Raw genomic sequence first — 16,129 nt, 5'->3', positions numbered from 1 at the left:
TCACTCTGCCCCTGCTATCTTTCTTCCCTGTTTTGTCTCTAGGAGGAACACAGCCCTTCTCTTCCCGTCTCGAGGCAAAATTGTTACAATGTTGTTGTGATTAGAAAAAGTTTAAAGAAAGGATTGAGGGAAAAAAAAAAAAACACACAGAAAAATCTTTAAAACTGGTTACTAGAACTCATTCATTCTAAAGAGACTTTAACTAGACCACCTTTGCTACATGGACAATTGGTAATCCCTCTTCCTAAGCCCTGTCCATGGCTCTATCTCTGCAGAACTTACTTGTATCTATTCACTTACCAGAGTCCTCCAAAGCACTGTCTCTCCCCAAACTTTATCTCTTCAGCAGTCAGGGGACAAGTTTAAAAATCCTAATACTTTATTACGCAAAAGAGTTTACCTTCCTTGTGATTTAACAAAGGATAATAGGGATACCCAACAAGCCTCCGTTCATAATTAAAATGTCTTCCTAAACAAAAAATCCACTTTCTGTCATATTATAGAGTACAAAAATATCTAGAGTTTACAATATAACATTGTTATCCAACTGTGAGGATAGCTCTAAATATAGATACTTGACTATAAATATGTTACAGTTTCTCTCCAGTAGGCACATGGTGTAACAGATATATTAGTGTGTAAGTCATGCCTATAGTTACATTTGTGTGACTTCAAGGTTTAGTGATCAAAGTAAGGAATTTGGAATCAGAAGAACTGAAGTACATCTAGGATTCACCATTACTAGTTGTGCAATCTTGGCTAACTCATTTAATCTAAGGCTCATAAAATGAGGATAAATATAACTGCCTTTCCTACCTGTAATTTTGTATAAAGGAAAAAAAAAAAAAAACAAGAAAATGTTGTAATGGTATATGAAAACTTAAAAGCATTTTGCAATCCTAAATAATTAGTTATTCTTATTAGTCACATTAACACACATATTAGACTTTGATTCCATCTGACATCTGGTATAATAAATAATCTAACATTTCATCTAATCAGCCTTTGCTATAATTATTCCTCACAAACAATGAATTATGGATGATGGCTGTAATAGAAATTACACACACACACACACACACACACACACACACACAATCAGGACCCACCTTATTATGAATTTAGTATTTAAAGGCTATCTTAAACTCTAATCAAAAGCAGTTGTGAAAAGATAGATTCAAAACACTTAGTACACTGCTAATAGGAAAAAACAGAGTTGCCACAGAAACAGATAATGGAGCAACAGTCAGCAGTTTCCACATATAATATATAATTTTACTACTTCTCACTACTTTGGTATATTTTAATGAGACCCATCTTGGGAAGAAAAAATAAGGCAATCCCCAGGGCATTGGTGGAAAGGGAAGTCAACCTGGGATGAGAAGGACTCAGAAATATGTACCCCATAGATAACATGCAATAACACCTGTTGCTTGTTTAGATGTTGGGAGGGATGATGAGTCTGGAGCTGAGGAAGGTTCCCAGGGCTCTGTCTTAGGCAACTGGATAGCTGGGGCAGTAAATATAATAGAAAATATTTAGAATATGCAGCAGTATGTTTAAAGATGAGGAAGAATAGTGGGTGGATCTAGTTTGGGAAATGTGTAGATGTTACGAATGTTCAGTAAGCACTTGGTTAGAGTCCTATGACTAAAACTAGAAATGTAAGCTGAATATGGAAATTGAAAGATAATCAAATAGAATACAGTTAAGACAGGAAACGAGACATCTTACAATCTTTAAGGTGTCTTCATACCTTAAAATATTACATGGGCCAATGACTGAATCTTGGGGAACAGCATTGATTAAGGAGCATGCAGCCTCAGAAGGAAATAACAATAACTACTAGGAAGAAAAGGATAAATACTAGAATTGTCAAAAGAGATATACATGGACAGGAATGACAGAAAGGACTAGATGGTCTAGTTCATAGACCAAGGTAAAAAGGAGAGATAGAAGGGAGATGAGCTAAATTGCAATTGAGCCTATAGAGGGAGGAGGCAATTGACTAAGTCCTCTGAGGCAATAGAGGTGTTGGTCTTGAATAGAAGAAACAGCTTTACTCTCCCAGATTTGAAAAAGGAAAGACCAAATAAAATGAGGGTATAGGTGCATATTACTTTGGGGACATCAGAGAGAATAGGAACTAAAAAGTTCAGTCAGAAAAATTTAACTTCCTGTTTTAACTGTATTATTATTGGGTATAGAATTATGGGTTACTGGGTTTGTTTTTCGTTCAATACTTTAAAGATGTCATGCCTTTTTCATATTGCTCGCAACGTTTCTGAGGAGAAATTTGCTGTAATTCTTATCCTTATTGGTCTTTAGGTAATTTATCATTCCCTCCCTCTGGTTGTCTTTAAGGTTTTCTCTATGTTTTTGATTTTTAGCAGTTTCAGTATAATATGCCTCTGCACATGTGTGTTTATTTTGGTATGTATCTTGCTTGTTATACTTGGAGATTTTGAATCTGTGATTTTGTGTCCATCATCAATGTTGGAAATTTTTCAGCCATTTTTTCTTCAAACATTTCTTCTGCCTCTTTTTCTCTTTCCTCTCCTTCTGTCATATCAATTATGGATATGTCATGCCATTTAATATTGTATCAGAGTTCTTTGATGCTCTGTTATGTTCTTTCTTTCTCTCTTTTATTTCCACTCTTTTTTTCTGTTTGGGTAATTTCCACTGACTTATTTTCAAGTCCAGTAATTCTTTCCTTAGCTGTCTTAAGTCTACTAAAAAGCCCAAAGACATTTTTTATCTCTTTGACTATGTTTTTAATTTCTAGCATTTCCATTTGATTTTTCTTAGTTTTCATATCTCCTCTGAAATTACCTATCTGATCTCACATGTAGTCAACCTTTTCCATTAGAGCCTTTAAAATATTAATCATAGTTACTTTAAATTCCTTGTCTGATAATTTTTATATGTGTCCCGTATATCACATGTTTGTGTGTATTATCTTTTTGGAGTGTTTTTCTTGTCTTTTCATATACTCATAATATTTTGCTGAAAGCCGGATATCTTGTGTAGGATAGTAGACACTGAGATAGATATTTTTGGAAGCTTAAAGAGGAGTAGATTGTGAAATGACTTTTGCCAGTTGTTATTTTCTTAATATTTGCTTCCCCTTTAGCTTTGGGTCTTTCCTTAATGCTGTGCCCTAAAGAGAATGTGTCTCTTGAATTTCTTCCATATTCAGCCATATTCCCATATTATTTTTACTCAACACTTGTTAGGCTGTTGGTAGCAGGCCAGGGAGGAAGGACATTCCTTGATGTTCTGATTAAGACTCAGGTAGGCAATGTGTACCTCTGTATCAGCAATGTGGCCTTCACAAGTGCTCCTGCAACGTTCTCCAATTGTGCTAATCCTAGCATATATTCTGTACCCTACTCCTGGGGATAGAGCATTACTTTTTTTTCTTCCCCTCACCACGATCATTCTTCCTACTGCCATCATCACCAATGAATTTCCTCCAGTTCCCTAAGACAACGACTTTTTGCCATTCTCTTTGCCATTTAACTCTTTCATTCCACTGGGAAATGGTTGTGGTTTTGAAAGTGGCTGCTGTTCTCCCCAGTCTTTCCTGTGAGTGCCTGGTGGGTTTTGTGTAGGAAAAACCTGCTATAGGATGTACCCCCTATATCTGCCACCTCCAATGTGTCACATTTTCATGCTAGTCTATACTCAACCTTTAGCAATTCATTAAAATGTTCAACTGAATCATCTTGCTGGTTTATATGACATCTGGTGGTGTCTGCCCAAGGAAAAACAAATGATGCCATCCTCTTTCTCTTTGCAAGTGCCTGTCTCTTTCCAGATTCTGAGTTGTTTGATTGCCCTGCAACCTAAATTTGCTGGTGCATTTTTTTAAAATTAATGAATAGGTAGTTTGTATAGCTTTTTCCTTACAGTAAGAATGAGAAAGACACTCTCTGAAGCTCTCTGCATCTCTGAGCTTAAATTAGAAGCTAGATAGTTTACTCTGGAATTTCTTAATTTACCAAAATAAAGAACTTGAGATTATTTACTGTGAGTCATAGAAATGATAAGGGTTTGGTGAGAATGATGATTGTTTGAATTTATTGATTTTTCCGTGTCTTTAAATATTTTTATTGGAATGGGGGTACTCTTGGCTGATAGCTGATCCCAGTATTTTCTAAAGTCTTAATGAAAACATCTGGGAGTGTGGGACATGAATTGTTATTTTAAAGGAAAAGGTGTCATTCCAGCTTTGAGGAAAGATTGCTCCTTTAGTTTGACAAAGGACTGGTTAAGATCCATGTCTGGAGCATAGACGTTCCAGTCTAAATGCCTTTGCATAACGCTGTAAAAGGAGTTTTTGTTGTGGGCAGAGTTGTATCTTTATAAATTATTATGTTTATTTGAACTTGGAATGAGGGGTCTCTCCTGAGTTTCCTGGAATAAAGGGCCTGCAAACCATGTAGGATATGAGAAGAAAGGCATTTCACTGTGGGAAGATAAGCAAAGTAACAGTAACTAAGCAGAAAGGACTGGGTTTGTCCTTTAATGCCAGAAATGATTACTTTTTATATTCAGTCCTATGGTTTTCTTTCTACACTAAGATTTTTTTTCCCATTATGTCCAGGACTCAGTAAAGTTTGGTTATATGTTACCACCTGGAACTGGTAAGTGAGGAAAGTGAGGAAGAAATAACACTGTCCACATTTGGCACAACAGTTCAGAGGTCTCTGCTAATGGAAAAACAGACAGGCTTGGTGCGACCACAGGTGAACTGCGGGGGTCAAAATGGTAGTTATCAGAAGAGAGCTGGTCGCTGGTCAAAGCGGCTGTCATTGGAATACAAAGCAAAAGGATTCAGATTTCTTCAAAGCACAACCATTCAAAATATTACAGCTCCTATCAGCAACATGTATGGGTAAAGTAAGAAGATTAATGTTTAAAGCAGCAAAAAATTTAAATAATTAATTCTCTGAGGTGCCAGTAAAATGAGGTTATTTTCAATTCCATCAGTTCTTAGATGCAGTAAATGTCCAACAAACAGAGGCAGTGATTTTGCATACTTGGCAGAGATTTGATGAACTCAATTTATGAATCAGGATCCTATTTATACTTTGAGTGGAAAGGATAGTCATTTGTCAGGTTAAGAAGAACCTATTCTTTGACTGCAAGGTTCATAATGTGAAAAACTATTATTGAGCCTGTTCTAAGAAGTACACAATCTTGGAAATACATTGTCACAGCCTTGGAAATACATTGGAAATACATTGTCACAGCCTTGGAGTTGAAAGAAATCTTTTCATTTATTTAATATACTCATCGTTTACATCAGGTATAACTCCCAATGCCATCCCTCCCCACCCCCGATAATAGGCCCCGGTGTGTGATGTTCCCCTTCCCGAGTCCAAGTGATCTCATTGTTCAATTCCCACCTATGAGTGAGAACATGTGGTGTTTGGTTTTCTGTTCTTGTGATAGTCTGCTGTGAATGATGGTTTCCAGCTGCATCCATGTCCTTACAAAGGACACAAACTTATCCTTTTTTATGGCTGCATAGTATTCCATGGTATATATGTGCCACATTTTCTTAATCCAGTCTGTCACTGATGGACATTTGGGTTGATTCCAAGTCTTTGCTATTGTGAATAGTGCTGCAATAAACATACGTGCACATGTGTCTTTATAGCAGCATGATTTATAATCCTTTGGGTATATACCCAGTAATGGGATGGCTGGGTCAAATGGTATTTCTTGTTCTAGATCCTTGAGGAATCGCCATACTGTTTTCCACAGTAGTTGAACTAGTTTACAATCCCACCAACAGTATAAAAGTGTTCCTATTTCTCCACATCCTCTCCAGCACCTGTTGTTTCCTGACTTTTTAACGATTGCCATTCTAACTGGTGTGAGATGGTATCTCATTGTGGTTTTGATTTACATTTCTCTGATGGCCAGTGATGATGAGCTGGTACCATTCCTTTTGAAACTATTCCAATCAATAGAAAAAGAGAGAATCCTCCCTAACTCATTGTATGAGGCCAACATCATCCCGATACCAAAGCCTGGCACAGACACAACAAAAAAAGAGAATTTTAGACCAATATCCCTGATGAACATCAAAGCAGAAATCCTCAATAAAATATTAGCAAACCGAATCCAACAGCACATCAAAAAGCTTATCCACCATGATCAAGTGGGCTTCATCCCTAGGATGCAAGGCTGGTTCAACATACGCAAATCAATAAACGTAATCCAGCATATAAACAGAACCAAAGACAAAAACCACATGATTATCTCAATAGATGCAGAAAAGGCCTTTGACAAAATTCAACAGCTCTTCATGCTAAAAACTCTCAATAAATTTGGTATTGATGGAACATATCTCAAAATAATAAGAGCTATTTATGACAAACCCACAGCCAGTATCATACTGAATGGGCAAAAAATGGAAGCATTCCCTTTGAAAACTGGCACAAGACAGGGATGCCCTCTCTCACCACTCCTATTCAACATAGTGTTAGAATGTTTTAACTTACATCTATTCTGAGTCCCTTTTACCAACATCTAATTGCATTTTATGGTTGTTGTTTTCAATTCTCCCTTCCTGCATTAGGACAGTTTTCAGCATTGTTTCAGGAAATCAAAACATGTAAATGCTTTCCGAATAGATAACAATACTATCCACTCAAGGATATAGTCTGCTTTGACTACTTACCAATTATTTCATTTTCTTTGGGTAAGAAATGCATGTTCTGAATCTCTGCATGAGCATTTGCAAAGAAAAAAAAAAAAACAACTAGAATCTTTTACTTTTTCAGCCCTTATACGCAGACAGGCTGGACATCTCTCATCTTTTCCTTCAATCCATTGTTTATTTTGGGACTATTGTTTCTGTGCAAAGTCTAGGTCTCTTTCGGTATGTTCAAATAGAAACCTGCTAGCAAATTGATGCTATGTAATGGTCTCTTCTAGAAAAATAAAAGTTGGACATTTAATAATATATTTAGGGGCATACAATAAGCAGAGATGATGACATTTAAAGCGTGTTGCTTCTTGTTTTAAGTTAATTTATAGAAAGGATTGTTTTCGTTGTGCTACTGTGGTGTTATCATTTGTTTTCAGTAATTTTAATACATTTAGCCAATATGATTTCATAAGCAAGATTCTCTGCAAATCTTAAAGCCCAACCTGGAAGTGAACTGGTGGTGTGTTAACTCTCTGAACTGCTGAGGTACCATTTGGTATACAGTTCCATGGGATGTAACTGTCATAGTTTGGTCAAATAGTTGGGAGGGCTTAACAACTACTGTAGATTGGATTAAATTCAGGATGTTGAGGGCTGCAAGTACAGTCAAATCCTTACTACAGAAGCAATATTGCCAAAACAGAAGTCCAGACTACCATAGTAGGAAGAATGGCAGTGGGAGGGGAATATGACCATAAAAGAGTTATAAGTTAAATGTCTTATTCCCAGTTCTTGTGTTCTAAGTGAGGCTGTATGCCTACCCCCATGTGTGTGGCATATGACATATCCTGGGTAATAGAAAGAACTAGAAAGCAGGGTCAGTGTGGCTCTAACTATATACCAACGAACAATTCTTGGCCTTGCTATCATGGCTTTTAATTTGCACAAGTTAGGGAAATTTGTGAACTGACAAGACTGACATTTTCAACAATAAAAGTAAAGTTGTTACCTGCTTATTGATGGATTAATTCCATTGAGGAAAGTTTTAAGACTTCAAAGATTTGGTGTAGAAGTATAGAACACAATTGATTATTGTATAGCATTTTAAAAATGATTTTTGCTTGATGGCTTGGTTTGGATTTTTTGTTTGCTTTATTTTTTAATGTGATTTCAATGCTGTTTTTCTCATTTTACCTTTCAAAAAAATATGCTAGATATTGGAAGTGTTTGATAATAAATCTAATTACTTATGGTTTTCTTACTCCCACTTCTACCAAGACATAGATGCATAGATGCAAAGCCAGAACTATAACTCAGGGACAATTCCAGTTCTGCCCTTGAAAGTGCTGACCATGGGAAACAATGTAAACACATCAATAATTTTAATTGAAGTCAGATTTTTAGCTTTCAAAACACTTGCCATTTCAATAGTGAAAAAAAGCTAAACAAAATTTTAAAACAGAGAATTACCTTCAGTTAAAAATAAGCAGCCATTATAAACATTTTTCTAGAGCAAATACTACTGACAGAAAACTCCATCAATTATGCTTTTCTTTAAAATTTCACTTTGTTATACAGAGATTTTGTCTGTAAGAATAATTTTTTAATATTCATTGTCAATGCAACAAGATTTCTCTCCATTTTTTTATCTGTGTTGTTTACACTGGTAAGTACAATATATGCAATTATTTCTTGGACATAATCATTTGTAATTCAACTTCAACTTGAAATTGTCCAAAAATGAAATAGCAAACACATCACAATATAGACAAAAGTGGAGCTTTTTCCAAGATGACAATTTAATGATTGGCTTTGGCCACTAAAACAGTCATGTGACATGTGATTGATTTAAAGCAAATGGTTGCTGATCAGTCCCTATTCTTTCAGACCTTTCCTGTCATTCTCACATTTATTTATACTCTTGGCTATTCTTATAGCATTGTTGATTATCTGAGAAAAATTATTTTTACCCACTCTGAAATAATCTATGTTTCTGCAACAATGAGCATAATTGTCAATTATGGCACATTATTCACAGCTCAAAATATCCCTACTAAACAGGGTGTCCACAATGTGATGAAATGCAAGTACATAGAGACTTCAGAGAGATACAGAACTTCAGTCTTCCTCTAAAGAATTAAAGATTAAAATGGGATAGATTTAGGTGATCAGGGTTAGGGACACAGTAGTGAAATAATTTTAACAAATTATAAAAATTATAAATTTAGTTATCAGTTATGCTCTATGAGAAAGAACATGTATCTTACATTGGATACTCAGAGCCTAACACACAGTAGCCATTCAGTAAATATTTGTAGAACTTTGTAAAGAAAGAGAACAAGCGGGAAGGCAGCTATAAGCACCAAAGGAGTGAAATCTCTAAAACTACAACTTCTCATATCAATTTGTTGTGAATAAAGACACAAGCAGGAACTTAGTTTTGTTTTGTATTTTGTGCTTTTCAAAGGATTTTTACCTCATCTCCTGTGACGTTCTTTGGACCCTACTGAGTGAATACCAGTGAAAAAATCAGTTTCTACATCCTTAACTTTGTTAGGATTCTAAGCTGCAACAGCTTTGTCAATCTCGTAGCTTAGGTGCGGTTGAATATAGTAGAGAAATGAGGCCCATCTAGGAAGGAATTTGTTATTTTTATGTTAACCATACAAAAAAAAAATACTCTATCTTATGGGGTAATTGTGAGGAAAAATGAATGCAGATAGCTCTGAAGTGCCACAACAAAATGTATCATCTTTTCCAAATTTATTTTTTAGCTGGCAACTCCAGGCGGACACTGAAATGCAGATAAAATGGCATAAATAACTCACCCTGGGTCATTAGGTGAGTGACTGCTTCTAAAAACTCAGAAATGTAAAGGTACAGATGGAAAAAATACATATCTTTTCTTAAGAATAAAATCACTTTAGTTTACAAAGTTTGTACAATATTTTTAAAGTCTTCCATGAAAATAAGCAATTCTCGGGAGCCTACTGTGAAAAATTTCACCAGATGGGCTCCTAGCCCCTGGACTCAAAACTGACAGCCAATTTAGGTGGGCTTTAAATTCATTATGGAAAAAATGTGACAGATACCCTATGTCTTCCAAACACAAAGGAGTTGCTTCCAGTTTTGAATTAACGCTGAACAACAATTCTATCAAAAAAGAACAGTTAACATCAATTAAAGACATCTGGTGAGTGACAAATTTATCCAAATGTAGAACATCCATAAGAATCCTAAGTCAAATAAAGGGCAATTTCATCAAGAAAATTAACAAATCCAAGTGAGTAGATGACATCTTGAATATCTTCAAACTGGTAGGAAGAAAATGATTCAGTGTACTAGAAAAGTGGGAATTTAATGTAAAAGGCTACAAGAAAGTTTAGAATTTAATACACAAGAAAATTTATTAATGAATAAGAATTAAAATGTATCTAGTTTATTCTCCAGATGAGAAGATTTATAAAACTTCATGAGTTTGGATAATAACAGAGATATTGTAAAGAAAAAAAAATGCTAAAAATTTTCATTTAACTCCTGATTTTAAAATATATAATTACAACAAAAATTTTTTATATCCTGTTCTCTTGTCTGTACCTTTCCTTCCCTCCCCTGATTAGCTAAAAGCCAGTAAGAAAACAGACATTAGCAGAGGGAAGAAGGGTAACTCAGATAGTTCTGAAATTTATAAACATCTGAAAAGTTAGATGGTCAATCCATTGATAGGATAAGATACTTCAGAGACCTGTGTCATTGGATTTGATGTTAAGAAAGAACAATATAAAATAAGCAAACTAAGAATAGTGAAGAAAGGGGAAAATCATTTACAGTAAAATTAAAATTAGCTCCTAGGTCTATGAAGAGATTATTAGACTTCAAAAATCATTGGTAAGAATATCCCTAACATAAAATTTAGAAAATAAGAAATGAAGAGAAAGATGTTGACCAGATCATTTTCAGTGTTACCAAATTGGGAGAACATACAGATTCTAGTATACTGGTCACTACCTTTGGGCTTAAACAAGACAGTGACTTACAAAAATCAATCATGCCTTAAGAATATCAAATTCACCTGAGGTCAGGGGTTTGAGACCAGTCGAACCAACAAGGTGAAACCCTGTCTCTACTAAAAAGACAAAATTAGCTAGGTGTGGTGGCATATGCCTCTAATTCCGGCTACTCAGGAGGCTGAGACAGGAGAATCGCTTGAACTTGAGAGGCAGAGGTTGCAGTGAGCCGAGATCCCAGCATTGCACTCCAGTGCAGTGGCTCACGCCTATAATCCCAGCACTCTGGGAGGCTGAGGTGGGTGGATCACGAGGTCAGGAGATCAAGACCATCCTGGCTAACATGGTAAAACCCCGTCTCTACTAAAAATACAAAAAAAAAAAAAAAAAAAAAATTATTCGGGAATGGTAGTGGGCGCCTGTAGTCCCAGGTACTCAGGAGGCTGAGGCAGGAGAATGGCGTGAACCCAGGAGGCGGAGCTTGCAGTGAGCCCAGATCTCGCCACTGCACTGAAGCCTGGGTGACAGAGCGAGACTCCATCTCAAAAAAAAAAAAAAAAACAAAATCAAACTCTCTTATGGACCAAATGTTTGTGTCCCCCTGAAATACATATGTTGAAGCCCTAACCTCCACTGTGATGGTTTTTGGAGGTGGGGTCTTTGGGAGGTAATTAGGATTAGATTAATTCATGAAGGTGGGGCCATGATGATGGGACTAGTGACCTTAAAAGAAGCAGCAGCAGAGAGCTTGCTTTCTCTCTCTGCCATGTGAGGACCCAGGAAAAAAGTAGCTTTCTGCAAGCCATGAGCAAACCAGGAGGAGAGCGCTTACCAGGAGCAAAATTGGTTGGCATTTTGATCTTGAACTTCCCAGCCTGCAGAATTGTGATAAAATACATTTCTGTTTAAGCTACCTAGTCTATGGTATATTGTAGCCCAAGCTGATTAATATACTCTCTTTGCCCTGATGCCTTGATTTTCTATTTATTTGGGAACTGGTCTTCAATTCAACTTATGAATGAGCACAACATGGCATAGAATCATAGAAATTCATAACTGGTAGGAAACAGAACTCTCACATAGCTTAACCACCCATCTTATGCCTGATTTGTTTGAGCTGAAAAGTGACTAAATGGTCTTCCAAGATACACTGGAACCGCTCTCATGAGAAGAATTCACCAAATAAGGTGATCGTTTAAGGATGATCTTTTTTCTACCTCTTTTGTATGCCTTAAATTTTCACAATGAAAGATGCAAGACCTACAGAGAGGCATGTAGGGAGGAACAGAGACTGTTTTAAATTTCTAACATTTTCTTTGGATTTTCAAAGGTCATAATACCAAAGATAAAATCCTCAGATTCTAAAGAGAACTAATTCTTTAAACTTTCTTCATCAAAAGCAGGAAACATCTACCTCTAAGTCTACAATTTTGGATTATATTATGGCAAAAATGTTAAGCGTTGGAGGGTGACATGCTCAGACCAGAGCAAAATAAAATTTTATAGCCCTAAAGTGACAACTTCTAACTAGGCAATAAGTCTGGCTCTTTTTTCTGATAAACATTAACTTCTGCTTAGGATCATTTAATTAAGTGGAAGCATTTTCTTTATGCCAGTGGATTCTCAAGAAGCTACAAAGCAGTGAAATGAGAGTTCTACTGTTTACCTTGGACAAATGTAGGCCAACTCAGGTTCTCTTAATCTGGAACTTGACCGTTTCCACCAAGATAAAATTTTTTGCATTAAACAAATACAAATAGGAAATGTCCTAGCATCATTAAGTAGTCTCAGTTCCTTAAAGTCATGGCTCAGTTAATCATTTGCTTTCAGAATGTTTTCCTCCAAGAATAGGGAAATGTTTAATGACATATTTGTAATTATTCAAAATATTCTCCCTTTTGCCTTTACACATCTTTTTCAGATCACATGTCTCTGAAATTCAATAAAAGAAAACATTATATGAATAGTTTGATTTCATATTTAATTTATAATAAGAAAACTCCATAAGAGTAAGATGTGTTTGCAGTTTGGTCACCTATTACAGTGAGTGACTGTATGATGATAAAAGGAATTCCAAGCTCAAAGCCAGGGCCCTTCTTTTATGCAATAATACATACAACCAAACACCAACCAGCAAAACACATAAATTTGAACAATCCCTCAGAGTTTGTTGAATTTACTTGGTTAGTTATTAAACACAGTATTCAGTCAAAGGATTGGCATATGTCTCAGCAAATCCTCATTTTTTAGCAAACACAGTTAGGCATACTACACTTTATCTGCACATACTCATGCTTCACCCTTAAAAGCTGGATGGTCACTCCATAGAAAGGATGAAAGATGACCTTGGGCCATCACAATAGAATCACTGGTTATAACACAAAGTGTTCTCATACTAGAGAAATGTGTTTGCATTTGTGGTTTTTCTGATGCCTTCAAATGAATATTCCTACGTCACATCTACATCTGTTTGGATGCCTACCCCCTTGGGTAAATGAACAAAGGGATGTGTTCTTAGCATTTGCTTGATGGAAATTAACAATCGCTTTCATCCTTGCCTTGTGTAGCTTTCTTTGAGTTGCTCTATTTGCTTTTTGCCACGAGCTAATATAAATTTTAAAAGTATCATGACTGTGGTATCTTAAGAACGCTACGTAATTGGAAATAAGGTTTAACCTTCAGTAGAGCCCTGAGGATGTTCACCTTAAAATGTTTAAAAAAAAAAAAAAAAGATAAAAGAAGTAATTAGATATATATGCCAGGATTGAAAGCTCATGGAAGGGAAGAACTTTCAGAATGTTACTGGTTGAAGTACCTAATGACGTAAGTTTAATTTATGATTTTGGACATGCCCAGAAGGTTTCATATTCAAGACATAAATTCCCTATGTTTTGATTTTTAATCATATATTTTCTGCATGCACTAAAAAACTAGAGTGTTCAATATCAGGCTAGTAGACTTATATGAATGAATGGTAAGATATAAACTAGTTGAAAGAATTTTCATCAAATGCTAACCAGGCCACATAGACAAACAAGTCTTCGTTTGTTAATAAGCTGTATACAGTCAGAAAACTGAAAGTTAACTAAAGGTTTCCCACAAGCCTAATCATGATAGTATAGTATTAAAATCCAAAACCAAAACTAAAATGTTATATGTACACATGTTTAGAAAACAGATGAAAACAAAAGTTACTTACACTTTTGCTCCGAGAAAGCAAATCACAGGTATTTCTTTTCATCGTGGTGTTTTAAGTAACTAAAATGGGAACTAGTGTTTCCAATGTCAATGCTCTCACTGCAAGTATCCACTCAAAAGCCAACTGGAATGCTGAAAAGAAAAGGAAGGAAATGTTTAATCAAGTATATGATTAACACATGCACTTTGAAATGCTCTTAGACTGGGACAGTAATTCTTAAATAATTCATGGGAACAGGCTAAAACGGTACTGCATTTAAAACAATAAAAACATATACACAAGCAACATTTCCAAAACAGTTTTTGTTAAATGTAAGTTAGAGATTTCAAGCACCATCTGTTTTCTATTAAATATTCAACTCTACCGTTTTAGTGGCTGAAAAAAAAAAAAAAAAAAAAAAAAAAAAAAAAAAAAAAAAAACACAGATATGGTAGCCATAACCTAAAGTTACATGTACAAAATGAAGATGCAAACTGAATTGTGTATATGTTGATTCTTGTTGGGACAGCTAGGGACTCGACAATTTTTCACTAAGGGATCACTAAGGTGATCCACTGCTGGAGGAATCTTATCTACATGTGAAGAAAAGAGCCCTCTGAGCAACTGAATCATTGCCTCTTGTTTCACTGACAATAATCAATAGTACATTAAAGCCAATCCAATAACTCTTCAGTAAATTTAGTGAGTTCCCTACCCCTTTAGTTCAAAGTGGTTGTAAGGAATACTTGAGAAGATGAGAACAAAAAGCATAAGCAATAACTGTTAAGTAGTAACTGTTATTTCAAGGAATCTTCCAGAGTAATTGCCACTTGAATGACATTGATATCCTCATTATCTAACAAATCTTTGCTTTCTTCTAGACACTACAATGGAGATTCTTCATTTTCAGTTTTGAAGATAGAACAAATCGAATAGCTGTACGTATTGTTTTCATTTACGATATTCTTTTACATCAGGACACAACCTACATATTTATAGGGTATATTTGCATGTGGGCTGAAGTGCTTTCAGGGAAAGAACTTACTGTAAGAGAAAGAGGATAAAAGGCCTGATCAAACCACAAAAACTCTGATATTGCAAGTTTAGGCTAATATTGTAGGTGTAGACTGATGTTAACAGTGGCATGTAGTTCTATCATTTGGGTTTGTTCTAAGCTTCTCAAAAAACATGTGCCTGAGACTTAAGGAAAAGAGTAACAGCAGTGAAGGTCTGAAGGAGCTGGTTTTGCTGAAATGATTGAAAAATATTAAAGTACAAAGTAGTACGAATTATACATTTAAAAGATGAAAAACAAAGTAACTATGTATCATTAAAAAAAAAAAAAAAAAAACATACAAAATGAAAACAGAGAAGCCTGCAGGGAACACAGCCTTTTTAAAGGCTGAAAATACTTGTTTGGAATATATGTGAGTCACCCTCTCAAGTCTTCTCAAAATAAAATGAAGACACCTTGCGGGAGGTTAGAGGTCCCATAACAGCAAAGTAGAGGTAGAAACAGAGAAATAAAGTTCACTGCAGCTAAGAACATCTCTAGATGCAACTTGGGGACTCAAAGGCAAACAATGGACAAAGCCTTCTTCCAAGGTTGATAGAAATGCTTGCCTGAAGATTAAAGAAAAATGCACAATCAAATGTGAGTTGCTAAGATAAATACTGTTTCTCTGAGTGTGTACGGAATTTTTCTAAAGGAGCAGGATTTGAAGGGAGGAGCTGATCCACAAATGGAAAGTTCTCAGCTAGTACACCTCCAGGAATTGAATCACCTTTACAAATTAGCATCCTATAGGTCCCAGAAAATGTGGAATTATGTTACTCATTTAATTTAGGAATTGAACAGAAATAATATAAACTGTGAACAAAATATTACATATCTAGGGAGAAAAAATTTAGATAACAGCTGTGGGAAGCTTACATATTATCAGAGAAAAACTTATTCAAAATATTTATTTATTTATCCAGTATTTAATGAGTAGCCTTAGGGACAACCATGGAATAGTTGTCCTACTAGGCTAGTGACTCAGTGGTAACAAATCAGTCAAATCAGACAAATAATGGATTTGACCTGATAAGCTTTGCTGAATTAACCAGGTTTTTTAAAAATTTGCCTTGAAATCATTTAAAGACCATCATTAGCAGATACTTTCCTGTGGGAAATTAGAACTTACAGAAACTTCAATAGGTAAAGAGATTCAGTTGAAAACTGACTGCTGATGGAATAGCTCTTCTCACCCTGTATAGCTAGAAGGCACCTAG

At 35.5% G+C, this 16,129-nt stretch overlaps 1 protein-coding gene across 1 annotated transcript in view; it reads right to left on the bottom strand.

The window, feature by feature from the left end:
* PDE4D (phosphodiesterase 4D) overlaps window positions 1–16,129 on the bottom strand; it is a 1,457,192-nt gene that overhangs the window by 1,237,008 nt on the left and 204,055 nt on the right. Inside the window, exon 2 of the mRNA XM_030926718.1 lies at window positions 13,877–14,007. Coding sequence (XP_030782578.1) covers window positions 13,877–13,918 — 42 coding nt within the window. The 5' untranslated portion in view covers window positions 13,919–14,007. The remainder of the gene's footprint in view (window positions 1–13,876; window positions 14,008–16,129) is intronic.

The sequence above is a fragment of the Rhinopithecus roxellana genome, chromosome 3 (assembly GCF_007565055.1).
Source record: "Rhinopithecus roxellana isolate Shanxi Qingling chromosome 3, ASM756505v1, whole genome shotgun sequence".
Lineage (NCBI taxonomy): Eukaryota > Metazoa > Chordata > Mammalia > Primates > Cercopithecidae > Rhinopithecus > Rhinopithecus roxellana.
This window is presented reverse-complemented; position numbering and strand designations above follow the sequence as displayed.